The 18,924-nt window shown below is 37.2% G+C and overlaps 1 protein-coding gene across 1 annotated transcript in view; it reads right to left on the bottom strand.

The window, feature by feature from the left end:
* The window catches only part of LOC150081625 (polycystin-2-like), a 260,880-nt gene that overhangs the window by 80,130 nt on the left and 161,826 nt on the right, over nt 1-18,924 (bottom strand). The window contains exons 8-9 of the mRNA XM_090379489.1: nt 18,357-18,587; nt 1,446-1,567 (exon numbers count right to left, since the gene is read on the bottom strand). Coding sequence (XP_090235615.1) covers nt 1,446-1,567; nt 18,357-18,587 — 353 coding nt within the window. The remainder of the gene's footprint in view (nt 1-1,445; nt 1,568-18,356; nt 18,588-18,924) is intronic.

Raw genomic sequence — 18,924 nt, 5'->3', positions numbered from 1 at the left:
AGAATAAATTCAGGGAAGAACTAGATAAATTATTGGAGGGGATAGACAGTTGATATGGAAGAGACGATCTGCCAACCCGCACTGGACCAGCGTGGCAGATTATGGTCCATTTCCCTCAGCACGAATTGTTGAGGAGGCTTCCATCCTGCAGTGGGTTGATAATGGCTGCACTTTACCTTTATGGAAGAGAATTTTTTTTTTTTTTTTTGGCTGATGGTTTATAAGCTTGCTTTCTTGCATCATATTCCAATATTATTAATAATAATAATAGTAGTAGTAAAACGGGGCGCAATTTCCCCAGTGGTTACAATGTTCTACCACCAATATCATGGATCTGCTCAAATCCTACTGTAAAGGGGAAAAGCCTTTTGCTTTGGGTTCCATAATGCATGAGGAATATTTTTTCATCCAAAAGAGCAGGACTAAAATATTTAAAAATATAGAATATTCATTAATATACAAAAAAAACGTTACAATGGAGCATCAAATGTTAGACAGAGAATCACTTGCACGAGGTTGGTGAAGGTTTTTATGGAGGCAGTTGCCAATAATTAATTGCATTTGTAATGATGTAATTGCCTTGCCCACTTCTCCCATTGGCTCGAATAAATATCACTAGAAGGAAAACTTTTTTAATGTATATATAGATGATAATATAATGCTTTTCATTTAAAGTAAATGCCACTGAGATCGATGCACTAAATAGCAAACCTAATTTTCTCACACCTATGTACAGAAAAATGCTATATCAGATATGTAGCTTGAAGCTTTTGCCCTATTCTTAACTATCTACTTTACTTACTGCACCATCTCACATATCATGATATATCATGTCAATGGGTTGCTCAGATGCTCACAATGCCTACCTGCCCATCAATGAGACTCCAATAAGAGTTGAAATCCACAACTTGTTAGTGGCTAGACTTAACTGCATCAACTTCAAAGAAATCACAAGAAATCACCATAAAATATTACTGTGTTATTACTATGACAAACAAAAAAAAAAAAGTCACAAAAATTAAAATCTTTTTGGCAAGCCTCTAACTGTACATTCTTTTCAGTACAAAATTTCAACTGAGGTACAACCTTAGTCAACAAAGGTACTTTATTTGCAACATTTCTGTGTGATGGCCTTACACTTTATAATTTAAATCATTAGTGACCATATGTATTATCATACTCCCTTTAATCTCCTTAAGAATTGTCACCTAGAACACCTTTGATCTTAGCAACCAGGTAGACATTTGTTCTAATCCATCCGTCTTTTTATAGAAAATTTCCCTTAAATTTATTTACAGATTTTAAAAGTTAGGCTTTATGATACTCCCCCCCCCCTACTGATGTATGACAGTAGCTATGTATAGTTTACTTTTTGTTTAGCAAATTCCTTAATATTATATATATCTACACATAAGCACAAATTTGGATAACAAAGTTTTACTTACACTGCATCACCAAAAGAGCTAAATTCTTTAACTTGGCTTCCAAACAAAAGATATCCAAGTTGAGCAAAAGCAAAGAAAACTATGAAAAACATAATAGCAAAGCCTCCTACATCTTTGGAACACTGAAATAAAGAAGAGAAAAGACATAATTAAAACTTGGTTCATTTTCAGAGAAAGAAGCAAAAACAGAATCAGAAAAATGGCTAATGAAAAGTTATACTATTTTCACTATGAAAACATAATCATCTTTACAGAAAAGGAGAATTTGAAAAATCTAATAACAGTTCATGATTTCTGCTTTGATTAAATGGAAGAACAAAAATCATCCCACACTCAAGCATATCAATGGACATGTTTGCATTGTAAAAAGAATTTATCATTCCATGCACAGTGTATGTGTGTGTGTGTGTGTGTGTGTGTGTGTGTGTGTGTGTGTGTGTGTGTGTGTGTGTGTGTGTGTGTGTGTTAAACAATGTTGCACTCATAAATTGGCATTAAGAACTGAATAATAAATGTAGAAATAACATTAAAATTAATCAGAAAGCAAGTTTATGCAGCATCAGCCAAATAAAAAAAACCCACTCCCATTTCACCCCTCCGTTCGTTCCACATACCTGTCCAGCTCAGCCTTAAATTTATTTAGGCTATCAACTTCCACAACAAAAGATGGTATTCTGTTCCACCAATCGAAATCAACTACCTACTGGCTAAAGGCAAACTTCCCCACATCTGTCCTACAACTGCCCTTCCTCAATTTGAATTTATGCCCTCTCAGGTGTCTATTCTGAGCAAGAGGAAGAATCCCATCAGCATTGAGCATGCTCAAACCATTCAAAGCTTTATGCACCTCAATCAGATCACCTCACAGGTGCCAGACACTGTAATCTGTGAACCTTAAGCCTTTCTTCGTAAGAGCAACCCTTCGTTCCATTCACTAATCTTGTTACCTTTCTCTGTATTCGTTCCAACAGCTCTACATCCTTCTTAAAATGAGGCCTCCAGACCTGTATACAGTACTCAAGGTGTGGCCTGACCATTGCTTTATACAAGGGAATAATCACCTCCTTATCCCTGCTAGAAAAATTCCTGTATATCATTGACAAGACATCATGAGCTACTCTTGCAGACCGTCTGCACTGCTCAGAAAACTTCATATCTGCCTACACGATTATCCCAGCTCCTTTTCATTCTCTACTACTGTCAGTATAGTACCACAGAGTTGATACGTTACTCTGGGGTTACTGCTTCCCATATGTAGTACGTTACATTTGTCAATGTTAAACTTCATTTGCCACCTCTCAGCCCATCTGCTCAACTTTTCTAGATCCTGTTGCAGTAGCGTACTGTCATTAGTGTCCTTAAAAACCTTGCCAACCTTCGTATCGTCTGCAAACATTAAGCCTGATATACCACCATCAACAGAGGGAAATTTAATGGCGGGCGCACCGGGCGCGCACCCTGGGCCCCAGCTTCTGAAGGGCCCTGCAAAACCCCAACTTTACACTTTTTTCTAATGACACCAAGTTTGGTTTCATATGTGCAATTTTAATTATGTACAAGTTTGCAATCGGCGGTAAAACCTGATAGTATGTTTATATTTGCTTATTTTCATTATTTCATTACTACGCTGCATAGGCCCAGTGCAGCTGCGCTACCACTCATCGGAGCAATGGAATCTTATTTGCTACGTTGTTTGTTTGTTTGTTGTGTTTGTTATTTGGTTTTTAGGAGCATTAGCAACTAAGGCCATATTGCTCCGGGATATGCGGTGGTCATTCCCTGACCTTTCCATATTCTCTGTATTTGGTGGTAACGGGCTTGAACCCCGGTCTAATCAAGAAGCGTGTGCTATGCAGTGCTGCTCCTTCCCACCTGGCTACAGAGGCGCCTGCTACTTTGTACTTATAAAGGTCCTCCTGCAGTGCAGACTTATGATATACGCAAATACAGTATATCGTATATTGTTGAAATTATATTACGATAAAATTAAGAAATTATATTAAGATAAAATTAATAAAGGAAAAAAAATTATTTAAATATTTTCACATTTGTAATTTTAATTTCAAGTAAAATTCTATGATTTTTTTGTTTAAATTTCTGATTGTTACTCCTATTATACGTATACTATCATTAATTATAATTATACTTTTACATATGTTCAACTATTAGTTCAAAACTTTGTGATTATTATTATGCTATTATTAATTATATTATACATATATTATATTCAAATTTTATTGGAAATAAAACATTAATAGCACATAATATTTTTTATTTATTTAAAAAAATGGTTAACATGTATTTTTATTTTCTCTGTCTCTCTCTTTTTTTTAAGGGGCCTAATATTTTCTTCTGTGCCCGGGGCCTCAACCAACCTTAATCCGCTACTGACCATCAATATCATTTATAAATACAGAAAACAACAATGGACCCAACACTGAACCCTGAAGGACTCCACTGCAGGTCGACCATCACTAATCCGACCACCAGTAATCCAGTTCCACCACTAATTTGGACATAATTTGCACGAACGTAATTTCAAATTTCTTGGGTCGGTTCACGGACCTGCCACTACTGTTTTGGTGGCATTGGTTGCAGCATCAGCTTTTTTTTTTTTTTTTTTTATTAACACACAACTGTATATACATTCTCTAATATACATTAATCAATTTATATACAATATTTATATACAGATTTTATATACATACTCTTATATATACTGTAGTCTTTCTATGCATTTGATTGTGTGTGTCCTGATAAGAAGGGTGGCTCCTAGACATAAGCCCATCTCCACCTTTTACTCCTGTAAAATCTCAGAACGTCTGCAAAACAGGCCTGAAAAAGAGTGTTATTTCAGGCCATTTCGCCACCAGGGATTAACCAACACCTGGATCAACCATTCTTAGAGTGTGCTGTAATGCACAAATCCCGCACCTAGCGGAAGTAGTGCTATATTGGTAGGTGCCAACAATCCTGCCCCCAAGGCTGCCCAAACTTGGAGGCCAGCGAAAAAAAAAAAAAAAAAAATTTCAACTAAGAACAATGTATACTTGTTGAGACAAAAGCAACTTTATACAAATATTTACATGTAAATAGCAAATACATACACTTAGAATGACATTAACTTAACAATAACACTTAGAAACATTAACCTGTTTCTACACCCAAAAGAGAAAGTGCAATACTATTGACATTAAGCTTCCAGGTCTGAGGCTCCCAAGCCCAGATGCAATCAAGCAAAACTCCCAACATACACTGCCAGTTCATTTTCTGATAGGTTCCTTATAATTGATCTCTTAGCAGATCAATTATAAGGAACTGCAGCAGCAAAAACCTGCAATGCCTGAAAATTAGACACTCCATTCACAAACTCTTGCACATTGTTTTCAGCTAGATCGGGAATCAGTTCGAAAAGACGACGCCTCTCAACATTATAAAATGGGCAATGAAACAGTGTATGCAGCCAAGTTTCCGCCTCACCACAAGAACACCACGGATCTGGCTCCAGACCCCATGAACATAATTTGTCTCGAAAGGACCCATGTCCTGTCAGCACATAGTTGGTGAACATTGAAGGACAAAACCATGACGAAACTGTTTTAGAAGTAGCAAAGTCCGCAGCAGGAATAATATTCCTAGTTATTACTCCCACCTCCGACGAAATCCACCGATTCCTCCAAATCTCTATTAGTTCATTCCAGATTCTAAGTTTCTCCTCCTTAACACTGGCATCCAGGTTGATGGAAATGTCCAAATAATTAGCAGGGATTTCCTTTCTCATAGCATATAACATTCCACGATATGCAATGTAGAGATCAAGAGGGATAGATCCAGCAATTACCTGTAGCGCAGCCGTAGATAACGTCCTCGGGGCATGCAATAGGGCCAACAACATAGATCTTTGTAATGACATGAGTTTGTTTTTTATTTTTACTTTAATCACTGATCCCGACCACACACCAGCCGCATAAGCAACAATTGACAGGAAGATAGTTTTGTAATACAGTGACATCGTTCGTTTGTTACGTCCCCATTCTTTTTTGGAGATTCTAATCACCAAAGACGTGAATTTCTTGATTTTATCATTGAGGTATGATACGTGCAAATGGAATCCCAACCTATCATCCAGAATAACTCCTAGGTATTTAGTGCTAGACACAAAAGGAATTTGTCTTCCATTTAACAATACTCTGGGCGGACGGTTATAATCAAAATGTTTTTTAAACACCATGAAGTTAGTTTTCTTAGATGAAATTTTTAATTTGTTTAAGGAGGCCCACTCAGAAAGGTCCTCCAGAACATCTCGTATTCTCTGCTCCAGCATCAATCTAGACCCACCAGGAACTCCAACAACCAGGTCATCCGCGTATGCCACCTGCAGGCATCTTGAGGCACTAGGCCTATTCAGCCACTGATCCAAAACTGTGTTCCAAAATATAGGACCCAAAACAGATCCCTGCAGGCACCCTCGACTGATATATTTTCCAAACATCAGATGTTTTGCACAGACCCTCACCTGCCTATCACAGAAGTAAGAACGAATTACTCCATATATGTATCTGTCACATTGAGACATTCTTAAGGATGTTAACACACTCTCCCACCACACAGAATCAAAAGCACCCTCAAAGTCCACAAACACAACCAAGACATACTTCTCAGAAGAGGATTTTTATGTAATTGATTAATGTCAAAATAGCTTCCTCAGTTGAGTGACCCCGTTTAAAACCAAATTGACAATCCGAGGTAACATGACCTTCATTCAGCATATCAACAATTCGAGGAGCCAGCAACCTTTCAAACAACTTGCCAAGATGAGCCAAAAGAGAAATAGGTCTGTATGATCGAGGATCCCCCTTAGGCTTACCAGGCTTATGCAGGATCTTAAGCAGAGCAATCTTCCAAGATCTCGGAAACTTTCTCTCGATCAAACATTTGTTATACATTTTTAACAATATATGCGGACAAAGGTCAAAAAATTTTATCAAAACTTTGTTTTCTATCAAGTCAAGACCTGGGCATTTCTTAACATTCAATTTAGCAATGGCTACTCCAAGTTCCAGGAGGAAAAAAAGACATATTTCCGACGAACCAGCATTATCCAGCTGGATTGTAGATTGATCTTCTGTGTCCAACTCTGACCTGTCCTCGGGAAAAAGTTCCCTGACGATGTGCTCAACGGTATCATACCAGTTATCAGTTTCCTCCCCATTGGCCACAACAGTGTTATAAATTTCTCCATGTAGAAGTTTATCATGAGATATTCTATAAATCAGTCCTCAAGGATCTGAATTACCCACCTCTTTGACCAGACTCTGCCAACTCTCAATCTTAGCACGGACGATTTCCCTATGGTACTCTCTACGCAATGATTTATAATTTTCACTGAGCAATTGTACATAATCCACTGACAAATGTCTACTTCGCTGCAGCACTCTCCTGGCTCTGTTTACCTGAGATCTTCGCTCAGTCAAAACCGGAGACCACCCAAGGAACCGGGGCCACTCTAAATTGTTTTCTAATTGTAGTCTGTAGCGTTGCCTGATAAAGATGATATTCAACATGAGCTACCAATTCCTCAGTGTTAAAATCGTTCAAAGATATTGCATTGTCATCATTGTATATAGATTTCAAGTAATTTCCAAATTTTTCCCAGTTTATCTTGTCCATAGAAAATCTTTTTAAATTTCCAATACTAAAATTCCTTCGTACCGGCTCAGGGGCAACATAAAACAAAATAGCGTTATGATCGCTGTTTACCATGTCCGGATTTACATCCCAACTCAGAATCCTCCCATCATACCCCGAGGAAACAAGAGTTACATCAATGTTTGACTCTCCATTGCATGTAGAAAATGTATAAGGTTTACCACGTAGATTCTGAACACTCAGATTATGTAGCAAAATCATATCCTCCAAGAGAGAACCCCTAGAATCTACCACCCCGCTGTGCCAAAAACCAGATTTAGCATTCAAATCAGCCGCCAGAATCAATCCACGCTCCGCAAACCTTGAACAAATTTTATCTATATGATGTAATTAAACTTGAAAATCTTCCGCAGGAGAGCAGTATGCAGAAACCAGGCAAAAGGAAAATTCCATCAATGACACTGAAACACAAACAACATTCGCAGAACACTCCCCAGTAACGGCGGTCAACACAACCTGATTGAATACCACTATCACAAACTTGGGAGGGGCATCCGAAGCAGCAACCACTCTACATGAAGTTGGATATCCAATGACTTTGAAGACAAGTCCTCCCACTCGAACAGAATAATATGGCTCCTGAATGCACACCAAATCAAAGCACTTTTCAATAGCAGCCACTCGGATTTCGCCAGCCACAGCTCTAGACCTTTGTGCGTTAATCTGTAAAATTTTTAGACACTTTTGATTTGCAAAATTATCTGTGGTAAATTCCAGATTATTTTTCCTATTCATTGTAAGTTCTCCTGTCCGTCATTTCCACAGCTCTAATGTACTCCGGACATTCGCTGTCTCGTACCGAGTGATCACAACCTCGACCTCTCCTCTTGCAGTTAATACATTGAGGGGAACTATCCTTGTTAGGACATTCAGCATAAACATGACCACTGTTAGCACAATGACCACAGGACACCGAATTGTGAGAACATGTCTGAGAAGAGTGACCATACCCAAGACAGCGAAAGCACTTATTAACTACTGTAAATTTTTGGAAGCGATGTGATCCAAAGCACAGAAAAATCCTGTCATTATTAAATAAACATTTGTATAGACGTAGAGTAAATCCGATAATCCAATTTGTTACCTTAGAGCGTGAACCCGAAAAAAAAAAAAAAAAAAGTACAGGAGCTGCAGTCTGCGCGGGTAGCAAAGTGGTATCGTCACCGTGCTCCCCTCACCGAGTGGAAAAGGCCTGGGTTCGAATCCCGTCGATGAAACGAGGAACTTTAATGGGCTTTTTTCACTCCGTGGCTAAGTTAGTCGGTCTCATGCGTCAGCTGTCAGCACGAACTCAAACACTGACAAGCATTTCTTACTTGTTTTTGTGCATTTATTATTATAACCTGCTCACATTTAGTCCCAGCCATGGTTCCAATGCATAAAGGAAGTGCTTCTTGTGGTGTAAAGTGCGAACACTGTACTTGTCCATAACAGATAAAGTCGAACTTCTGAAAAACTCTACAGCGGTGTGTCTGTGAGAAATTTAACTCTGCTTAGTTTTAAATTCCAGCAATTTCTCCCAGTTGCTCTCTTATATTAATAATTTTCTTTTAGCCATTCCTTTTTAATTTTTTTTTTTTTTTTTTTTACAACACACTTGTACAAACTTGTGGAAAAATACAACATAATATGATGGACAATACCGTGCACGAACGAACTTGTTTTCACAAATAATACTGGCAAACTTATTGTGACATTTGAGAGTTTATTTTATCGCAATTAGTTTTATTGCAGTGCTCGCTGTGCGTGAAATAAACTAATCACAAACGACCTTCATATGTATGCCGTAATAGCATCACAGGTATGTGGCCAACACGGCTTCTCAAGAAACAAAGTAACCTACTGGGCCACATCAGCTACATATATACAACATCAAAAAAAGACTTTTTTTTTTTTTGATGTTGTATATATATATACAAAGGGTACTAGGAAAGTTTTACAATACAGCTTTGTTTATTTAATTTTTTCAAAGTAATTTCCTCTACATTCAATACACCTCTCCATCCTCCGAAACCAATCTTTAAACCAGTTCTGCCAAGTTTCACTAGGGAGTAAAGCACACTCGTTGTCCCAAGCCCGTAGAAGGTCCTCATCACTGGAAAACCGCCTCCCTTTTAGCTTCATTTTCACGTGCCGGAACAGTGCAAAGTCGCAGGGAGCAAGGTCTGGACTGTAGGGAGGGTGCTCGAGAAGTTTCAGTCCTGTCGTGGTCAAATATTCGGTGCAGGCTTTGCCGCGGTGACTGGAGCATTATCGTGATGGAGGTACCAGGTGTCCATTCTTGACTTTGGCCGCAGGTTCTTCATAGATCCAATGACTTTAGGCAGGCATTGTTCAGTATACCACTTAGCTGTGACTGTCTTCTGCGTGTCCAAAACGACACGTTCCACAATTCCACTCGATTTGAAAAATATACAGCTATCATTTTCTTCTTTACAGATCGGGATTTTCTGACAATTACGGGTGTATCGTCATCATCAAAGACCCAAACTTTGTTTTGAGCCTTGGTCGGCAGATCGTAATAGTACAGTCAAGTCTCGTCACCTGCCACGATGTTGTTCACATACCGAGATTGTCCCTTATCAAACTTTTTTAACATCTCCTGGCACCAAGTCACACGTCGTGTCATCTGCTCTTCAGTCAGTTGATGCGGCACCCAGAGAGAACAAAGTTTCTTCACGTGCAAATGATCTTGCAGAATCGAACGAATTGCTGGTGCATTTAGGCCCAAAGTATCCTCTATCTGTTTGTAGGTCACTCGCCTGTTTTTGTCAAGCATTTTCCTCACAGCAGTAACGTTTTCCTCCGTAACTGACGTTCGTGGCCTTCCCGGCCTCTCAGAATCCTCCAGAGTGAAATTTCATCATCTAGTGCAAGAGTCATTTCTTCTAAGCATTGGTCTATGGTTAAACCACGCACGAAATTATACCGCAAAACTGTCCTTATCTCATTTCGTCACCACGATGCCATCGCAAGCACTTTACACTCTCACTACTAATGAATAACTGAGCCCATCGACTTGGCGCAGCGGCTACTATGCACGTATGAACATGTCTCAACATGCAGCAACAAGCAGCTTCCTGTGATTCATTGTTGCATCATATTGCAAAACTTTCCTAGTAGCCTTTGTATATCAAAAAAAAATATCAAAAAAATACTTTTTTTGATATTTTAAACGAAAAAACGACAAAACTGATATTACAATATTTATTTTAGAATTACTAATCAAATTATTTGCTAAATATTTTTTGGCTCCTGGGGAATTTTTTTCTTAACTAGCTTGGCAGTCAAGGTAGGATGAGATGGGTTACCTGTTGGGTAAACTCTATGTACTAATATGACCACCGGTGATCCAGCAAACTCACTAATCCGGTACCCACAGGTCCCATCGCTGCCAGATTAGTGATGGTCGACCTGTAATAACATTAGTCCACAAAGAGCAGTGTCCATTGATTACCACTCTCTGTCTTCTCCCACTCAACCATCCCTTTATCCATAGCAGCAATTTGCCTCCAATGCCACACTGCTCCAATTTGTGCAGGTCTTCCGTGTGCAACAGTATCAAAAGCCTTTCTAAGATCCAAATATATGATATCAAAGTTATTCCCTGCATCCAGTTCCTTTGTGACCACATCATAGTATCCAATAAAATTGGTCAGACAAGACTTCCCCTTAACAAAACCAGGTACTTGGTTTTGTTAAGCTACCTGCTCAGTTAACTAACAAACTAGAATATTTTGCATCGACATTCACACGAGGAGTTATTCAGGGAGGGGAATGCCAGAGGTGTATTCAACTCTGGCAGTAAGCTATATAATCTTATAATAACTGAGAGTAAAGTGAAGGAGAAATTGTTGAAGATAAATACAAGAAAGGCACCTGGGGTGGATGCAATCTACCCAGTTATATTAAAGGAGACAGCAAAGGAAGTAAGCAAAACCTTAGCCATAATTATGAGAGCTTTCCTGGACTCAGGGGAGGTACAATGGACTGGAGATGTGCAAATGTGACCCCAATCTAAAAAGGAGGATCGCAGGAAGACACAGGTAATTACAGACCTGTTAGTTTAACTTCTTTTCCACGGAAATTAATGGAGGCACTGGTTAAAGAAGCATTGCAGAATCATCTAGACAAAATTTCAATTATAGCTCGAACACAGCATGGATTTGTTAAGGGGAAGTCTTGTCTGACCAATTTGATTGGATACTATGATGTAGTCACAAAGGAACTGGATGCAAAGAATGACCTTGATATCATATATTTGGATCTTAGAAAGGCCTTTGATACTGTTTCACATGGAAGACTGTTGCACAAATTGGAGCAGTGTGGCATTGGAGGCAAATTGCTGCTATGGATAAAGGTAATGGTGGAGTGGGAGAAGACAGAGAGTAGTAATCAATGGACACTGCTCTTCGTGGACTAATGTTATTAGTGGAGTCCCTCAGGGTTCAGTGTTGGGTCCATTGTTGTTTTCTGTATTTATAAATGATACTGATGATGGTATATCAAGCTTAATGTCAAAGTTTGCAGAAGATACAAAGGTTGGCAGGGTTGTTAATGAACTAATGACAGTGCACTGCTGCAAAAGGATCTAAAAAAGTTGAGCAGATGGGCTGAGAGGTGGCAAATGAAGTTTAACATTGACAAATGTAAAGTACTTCATAAGGGAAGCAGCAACCCCAGAGTAACGTATCAACTCTGTGGTACTACACTGACAGTGGTTGAGAATGAAAAGGACCTGGGGGTAACTGTGCAGGCAGATATGAAGTTTTCTGAGCAGTGCAGACGGTCTGCAAGAGTAGCTCATAGTAGCTCAATTTTTCTAGCAGGGATAAGGAGGTGATTATCCCCTTGTATAAGGCAATGGTCAGGCCAGACCATTATACAGTTTTGGAGGCCTCATTTTAAGAAGGATGTAGAGCTGTTGGAGCGAGTACAGAGAAGGGCAACAAGATTAGTGAATGGAACAAAGGATTTCTCTTACGAAGAAAGGCTTAAGTTTTGCAAATTACAGTGTCTGGAGACTAGGCACCTGGGAGGAGATCTGATTGAGGTGTATAAAGCTTTGAATGGTTTGAGCATGCTCAATGCTGATGGGATTCTTACTCTTGCTCAGAATAATCACCTGAGAGGGCATAATTTGAAATTGAGGAAAGTCAGTTGTAGGATAGATGTACGGAAGTTTGCCTTTAGCCAGCGGGTGGTTGATTGCTGGAAAAATGTCCATCTGTTCTTGTAGAAGTTGATAGATTCAAGGCAGAACTTGACAAACATTTGGAGCAAGTGGATGGGTGAAATAAGGGTGGGCTTTTTTTTTTTTTTGGCTGATGCTATATAAGCTTGCTTTCTTGCATCATGTGCCTTTGCTAATGCTAATGTATTCCATATGTGACCTAACCACTGCCTTATACAATGGGATAATCATCTTCTTTACTGTCAAAATTCCTGTAATGACAAAACTTTCATTAGCCCATGAAGAGCAGCAGCTATTTATAGTCATTCTGCCTTCTACTATCTCTTTATTCACAGTAACTTGCCTCTAATGTCACACTGCTTTGATTTGTGCAACAATCACACATGTGGTATAGTACAAAAGCTTTACATTTACTTTACGTTATTCTTCTTTGCGCCCAGAGCCTTTATGATGATCTCACAGTGGTAGGAGCAGTGCCTTGTGGCTTCACTCCTATCATTGTCAGGATTATCTTGGTAGATGTTGTAGATTATCTTTCAAGATAATCTTGCATTACTTCTTTAACTATTGACTCCACTATTTTACCTGGCATAGATATAAAATTTTCAGGTCTGTAGTTCACTCACTTCACCATTTAAATCACCCTTCTATATAGAATATACATTTGTATATCTTCAATCTATAAGGACACGACTTCCCCCTCAATCTAATGATGACTTCATTATTATGGCTAAAGGTTTATCTAACTCTTTCGCATCTTCTTTTAATATAACTGAATAAATTCCACAGCTGCAGAAATTTCTCTTCCACATTCCTTTCAGATATTATTATTATTTTTTTATCGTATTATGTGAGCAATGTACGAAGGAACCAGTTTTTCCTGCTTCCTTCGTGTATCGTGGCCATGAGGTCCAACTGTACAGTGCGGCACCATCGTAATATCCAAGCACAAGGCAGGATTCGAACCTGCGACCTTTGGGTTGCCAGGCAGGCACCTTACCCATCCGGCTAGCCCGGTCAGCTTCAGATATTATAAAATCATTTTACTTCTATTAGTATGGATATCTGGGGCTAATGGAATCTAAAAACTTCTTCATATGAATATAGATGCAAAATATTTATTCAATTTGTCAGCAACTGGTACAGGATAATCAGCAGTTATTCCATTCACATCCAGTGGATCAAAGTGATTCACAGCTTTTCTCTGAGTGTTAACATATGCAAAAAATTCCTTACTACATTTCACTGCACACTTAGCATTAAGTGATAATAAAATGAGTAATAATACTAGTGATGAATGTATTTATTTGCATACAGCAAATATAATCAATTAATTCTACTTCTGGAGTTTCTTAAGGTTTTATACACTATGTAATACCAAACATAACAAGAGAGAGAAAATGACAATCTTAGGGTAGTGACTTTCATAAACAGCAATTTAAATCTGTAATAAAGGAATAACCAAGCTGACACAGCTATAGGAATATCAAAAATATGGCATCACTGATATTGAGGTTCCACAATTTGAATAAGTGATACAATACATACAGAAAATACCTAACTAGGTGAAGAAACATCTAATTATGTCACTTTTCTATAACAGTTTCTCCATACAAAAAAATCGTAAACTTTTTTGTTTTTTCAAATAAATCCAATAATTTCTTTCTGGAATATAAAGAAAAGTGCAAGATAACAGAGATATGTGGGCAAAGATACTGGATAAATAAAAATCTTGGAAAGATTTTGAAAAAAAAAAAAAAATGCGAAAACAAATATTAAAGAAGGTGCAAAAAAGTCTGAGTTCATTTGAAAATCTCAGAAATGGCAAGGGAAAAAAAAAAATGACGATGAAAAGTTTAAAACAGAAGAAAATAATCTCCTGTTTTACAGAAGAAAATAATCTTCTAAATAAAAAAAAAAATTAGAACTATGGAATAAATACTTTGATGATCTGTTATATGAAGGAGCTGAAAATGTCACAGAATACTGAAATGGGCAAATGCTGGATGGATGTTATTTCTATTATTGAGGTTTAAATGGTCAGGGAAAAGGCAGTAGGTACAGATGAAATTATATTTCAAACATTGAAAAAAATGTGACAGATAGTATTTTAAGGAGAATAAAAGCTTTTAATAAAAATGGTAAATCTTTAAAAGGGGAGAATAAGTCTAATTTCCCCCTCCTTTAAGAATTTCAAACTAGCACATCATAAAACATGGGCATACTGACTTTTGAAAATATCCATTTTAGTAATATTCAAATTTTTCTGCACTGCTTCTGTTTCTTATGAAGTTTTATGTATCTTTCTAATATTTAACAATGCTATTACAATCATGTAATAAGAATGTTATTAATATCATGTAATAACAGTATTGAATTTTGGCATTTAATTATTAAATATAAAAAATTAAACTGTAAATATAAATATTGATCAACAGAAATTAAATTTAACTTCGAAAAAAAGTATAACTAGTGGTAAGGTTTCAGCAGGCAGAGGTCACTGTCCTTGTGACCTCTGCCTGGGCGCCTCCGTAGCCAGGTGGGCAGAAGCAGCAGTGCATAGCACATGCTTCTTGATTAGACTGGGGTTCGAGCCTGTGACCACCAAATACGGAGGATGCGGAAAGGTCAGGGAATGACCACCACATATCCCCGGAGCAATATGGCCTTAGTTGCTAATGCTCCTAAAAACCAAACAACAATGACCTATGCCTGCCTTGAGCATTTTACATATTTTGGCCCACCTTAAACCAATCAGGGGCATCTGGCCAAAAAAAAAAGGACTGGATGCACCTAGTTTAAGATTAAACTTGGAATGAGAGTGGCCACTGCTTTTTAAAATTTGCATGGACCATGACAACCTTGGCACCTGATCTTATAGAGTCTCCAGGGCAAAATATATATATTGCATTAATTACTGGTTCAAGATTAGTGGCTGTTGCTTAGCTACCTTTTAACAATAGATGTAGCTTACTTGAGCTGTTTTAGTAGTGACTTGTTAACATTTACTTGGAACTATATATGAAATGGGTCTGAAAGGCCAGGCCCCATGTTATTTTTGGTTTAGTGTTTCTCATCAGATGGATACCAGTACTGTTATAAAAGTTAGATACTCTTTTTTTTTATGTTCAGTTATTATATAAAATGGTTTCTTGTCTCAAATATCAATATAATTTATGTAAAAAGTTTCTTGTCTCAATTATTAATCTATATATATATTTGATAAAATACATTAATACAGGAACATGCATAATGCTGAATTTTTGTGGACTTAATGGTTTTACAAACTTCAAAATGAGAGACTGAAAGGTTCATGTTTATCTTTCTCATTTATAAGCTTTTACAGAAATATACAGCCAGCCATATCCTGCCTTAAGAAAATACCAAAAATTCCCAGAAACAGTTATTATATCCTCAAGGTTATTATCAATAATTTTGTCTTTTACACTTTTTATAGTAGTTTTCTGTTGCAGTTGAACTTATTTTCTCCTATGATAATCCAATATTGTATGCAATGTCTTTCAATGTTAATGTTTCAGGAATTCTAGAGCTAACCCCAGGGGCTCACATCTGGTGAGTATGGGCTTGGCCCACCCAGGGTCCTGAGCGGGATATCACCATTCTTCTCTTTCTTGGTTATTCCCCCCCTCCCCCCCCCCCCCCTCTCTCTCTCTCAGAGTAACTTAGGAATTTTTTTTGGCTGGTACAGCATAAGCCTCAGGCTTCCTTGAACCATATGGCTAATAATAATAACTTCAATTTCTGAGTTCACAAACCAACAAGTAGCTCACCAAGAAAGTAGGCTTTGAGGACTCAAATAATGCCCTGATCCATGAGCTGAATTACTGCAGTTTTGTTCATTTGCAGAAATGCAACTCTGATCTTGCCACCTTTCGATTTCAGGACATCAGCCAAAGGATGAACTGGGCAGTGATCCAATAGTAATAGAGCTTTTACTTAAAGTTTTTTGGAAAGCAGATGGCATCTCATCGATGGTATAAACCCAATTTCAAACCAGGAAGAAAAAATATCACTCATCGTCCAAGTGTTGGAGCTATTTTTATAAATCACAGGTAGAGAATTCGTGCTGACGTGCTTAAAGTACCACAGACGTTGACTACCATCGATGCACTGTGACTTTTTTTTGTCTTATTTGTACACAGTAACACAGTAATTCTCTCTTCAATGATTTCATGCCCACTTTGTTGGGTACCTTTTTAATATCCAGTGATTGTCGAGGGGAGGTTTACAGTACAGTGCTGTTTCATCATAGTTGTAACTCACAACTGTTCATCTGTGAATTCGCCATCTTGAATCACATTATGCAGAAATTCAGGAAACACTTCTGGTGCTGTAATGTCACCAAATGCAGACTTTACCTACAAAACTAAACTGGGATATCCAGAGGATAAGCCTTCCATCTTCAAAGTTTTAAATGTGTCATCAGCTCCACCAAGTAGGTTATGAAATTTAAGTGCCTATGCTTTCAAAATTACCCCAATTAATAGTATTCCTACAATATGCTTCTTTAGAAACTATTTATATAAGCACTGGTCCACATCACAGTTTTTATAAAGTCTAGTTTTCTTTCTTTAGAGACCTATTTCATCTTCTATGAATGAATAGAATTTTTCTTCCTCTTTCATCCAACTGCAGATTGGTCCTTCTTGAATTCCACATTTGCAAAATATAATGCATTTTTGTTTCACCGCTTTTAATTCTTTCAATAATCTTTAACTTCTCTTCAACTGTATATTTTTTTTATTTTAGTGGCCATTACTTTAGTCCTACTTATTTACTAATTTTGCATTTCTGGTGCCCTAGAATTTACCATGTTTTGAGAAAACTAAATCAAAACCAGACTGTCCAGCCTATCACAGTGCCTAAGTGAAGTCACAAGATTTCTCCATAAATCACTTCTCAGTTCATGTATAAAAAGTCTAGTTCAGCCCTCAGCAGTTTTTGCTATCCTAAGTGTAATTTCTAGTTGAAGAAAGAATGTTATGTGCTGTTTACAAAAATTTACTTTGTAACTAATGTAATGCACTTGATGAATGGCAGTCAGATTGTAATCAGATTTGTAATTAGTGTTCTACTAATATACTCTTTTATTCAGGGCCGGCCCCAAAATTTGTAGGCCCTATTAAAAAATTACTTGCTGGGCTCTGGGAGCCTGTGAAAAAATAAATAGGTATTTTTGTAATAGTATTTTTTTTTAAATTTTACAGTATTCAAATTTTCAAATTCTTCAACTCTTAGAGTGACGATAATGTGAGTAACTAGACATCAAGATGGCAGTAGGCTTGATGATAGAAATGTGGAAAAGACATGGATAATGTTATTATTAAGACCATTTAAGCACGGGGGGGGGGGCTATTCGACAGAATTGGTTGAACGTGCTTGTGGTAGGAACTGCTTTTATTGCATCTCTATCTGAGGGGAGCAACTGTGTGTGTGTCTACAGTATTTAATCTCTGACAAGTCCTGTGGTTTATAAAAATTACTCTAAACACTGAGTATATCAAAGCAAATATACAGCTAATTTCTCCTCTTGGAAATACAGTAGAATGTACAGTATATACAGTATTCACTTTTTCCAGTTTCCAATGTGAAACTAATAGTTCTCTGAAACACACCACTTTTTCTTTTTTTCATAATTAGTTTTGTAATTATATTTCATAATTCATTTAGATCATGCCGACAGTACATCTGAAACTGCAGTATGAACAGGTGCATTATAACAAGGTTGCACTTTATGTGTGTAATATTATTACATATAATGACATTAATATATTAAATTTATAATGCCCTACTTATAGCACTATCTTAGTTTTATCACTTGGTTTTTTTCTGGTACCATGATCAATCCTGCAATGTGGGAAAGGGATCCCACTATAAATGAAACCCCCTGTTTAGGGCTGGTTCCTTTAAAAACACTATAATGGAAGCTAACTGTACAAGTTGTTATACAAAATTTTAAATAAATAATAAAAATATCTGTTTCTTACTCTGGAAAGTGTAGACGACAACTGGGTCATTGTCTTATTGAAGCTTATATACTTAAACACTTTTATCCATGCAAAGAAGACATCCAAAGCAACTGCACTATTAAATTGATTCTGCCAGAACCCCAAAAATTCAAAATCTGGAAACTGGTCTGGTTTACTTAGCAATCCCTCTAAAAGATTATTAACCATGATTGTCCTGAATATGCTGAATGCTATACATACAACTGAAATCTGAAAATAATAAATAATAAATGCATAAGTATATAAGTGCACTGATATTTTATCATTTCCAAGAGAATATAATTAGAAGACTTTCAGTAATCATTAATTAAGTATTAACATTAATTAATTATGAAGAAATATGCTCAATGCTATACATACAACTGAAATCTTAAAAAATAAACAAGTGCACCACAACCACCACCACTACTACTACTACTGTTTTGTCATTTCAAAGAGAAAACAATGAAGAGACTTTCTGTAATTGTTAAGTAATTATGAGCAACCATATAATGTTCTCAATCCACTAATGTTCCATTTCTTTTATGAAAACTATTTAATTAAGTTA

The sequence above is a fragment of the Mastigoproctus giganteus genome, chromosome 8 (genome assembly GCF_048544385.1).
Source record: "Mastigoproctus giganteus isolate SK-2022 chromosome 8, ASM4854438v1, whole genome shotgun sequence".
Lineage (NCBI taxonomy): Eukaryota > Metazoa > Arthropoda > Arachnida > Uropygi > Thelyphonidae > Mastigoproctus > Mastigoproctus giganteus.
Note: the sequence above shows the minus strand (reverse complement) of the source record. Positions and strands in the feature narration are given on the sequence as shown.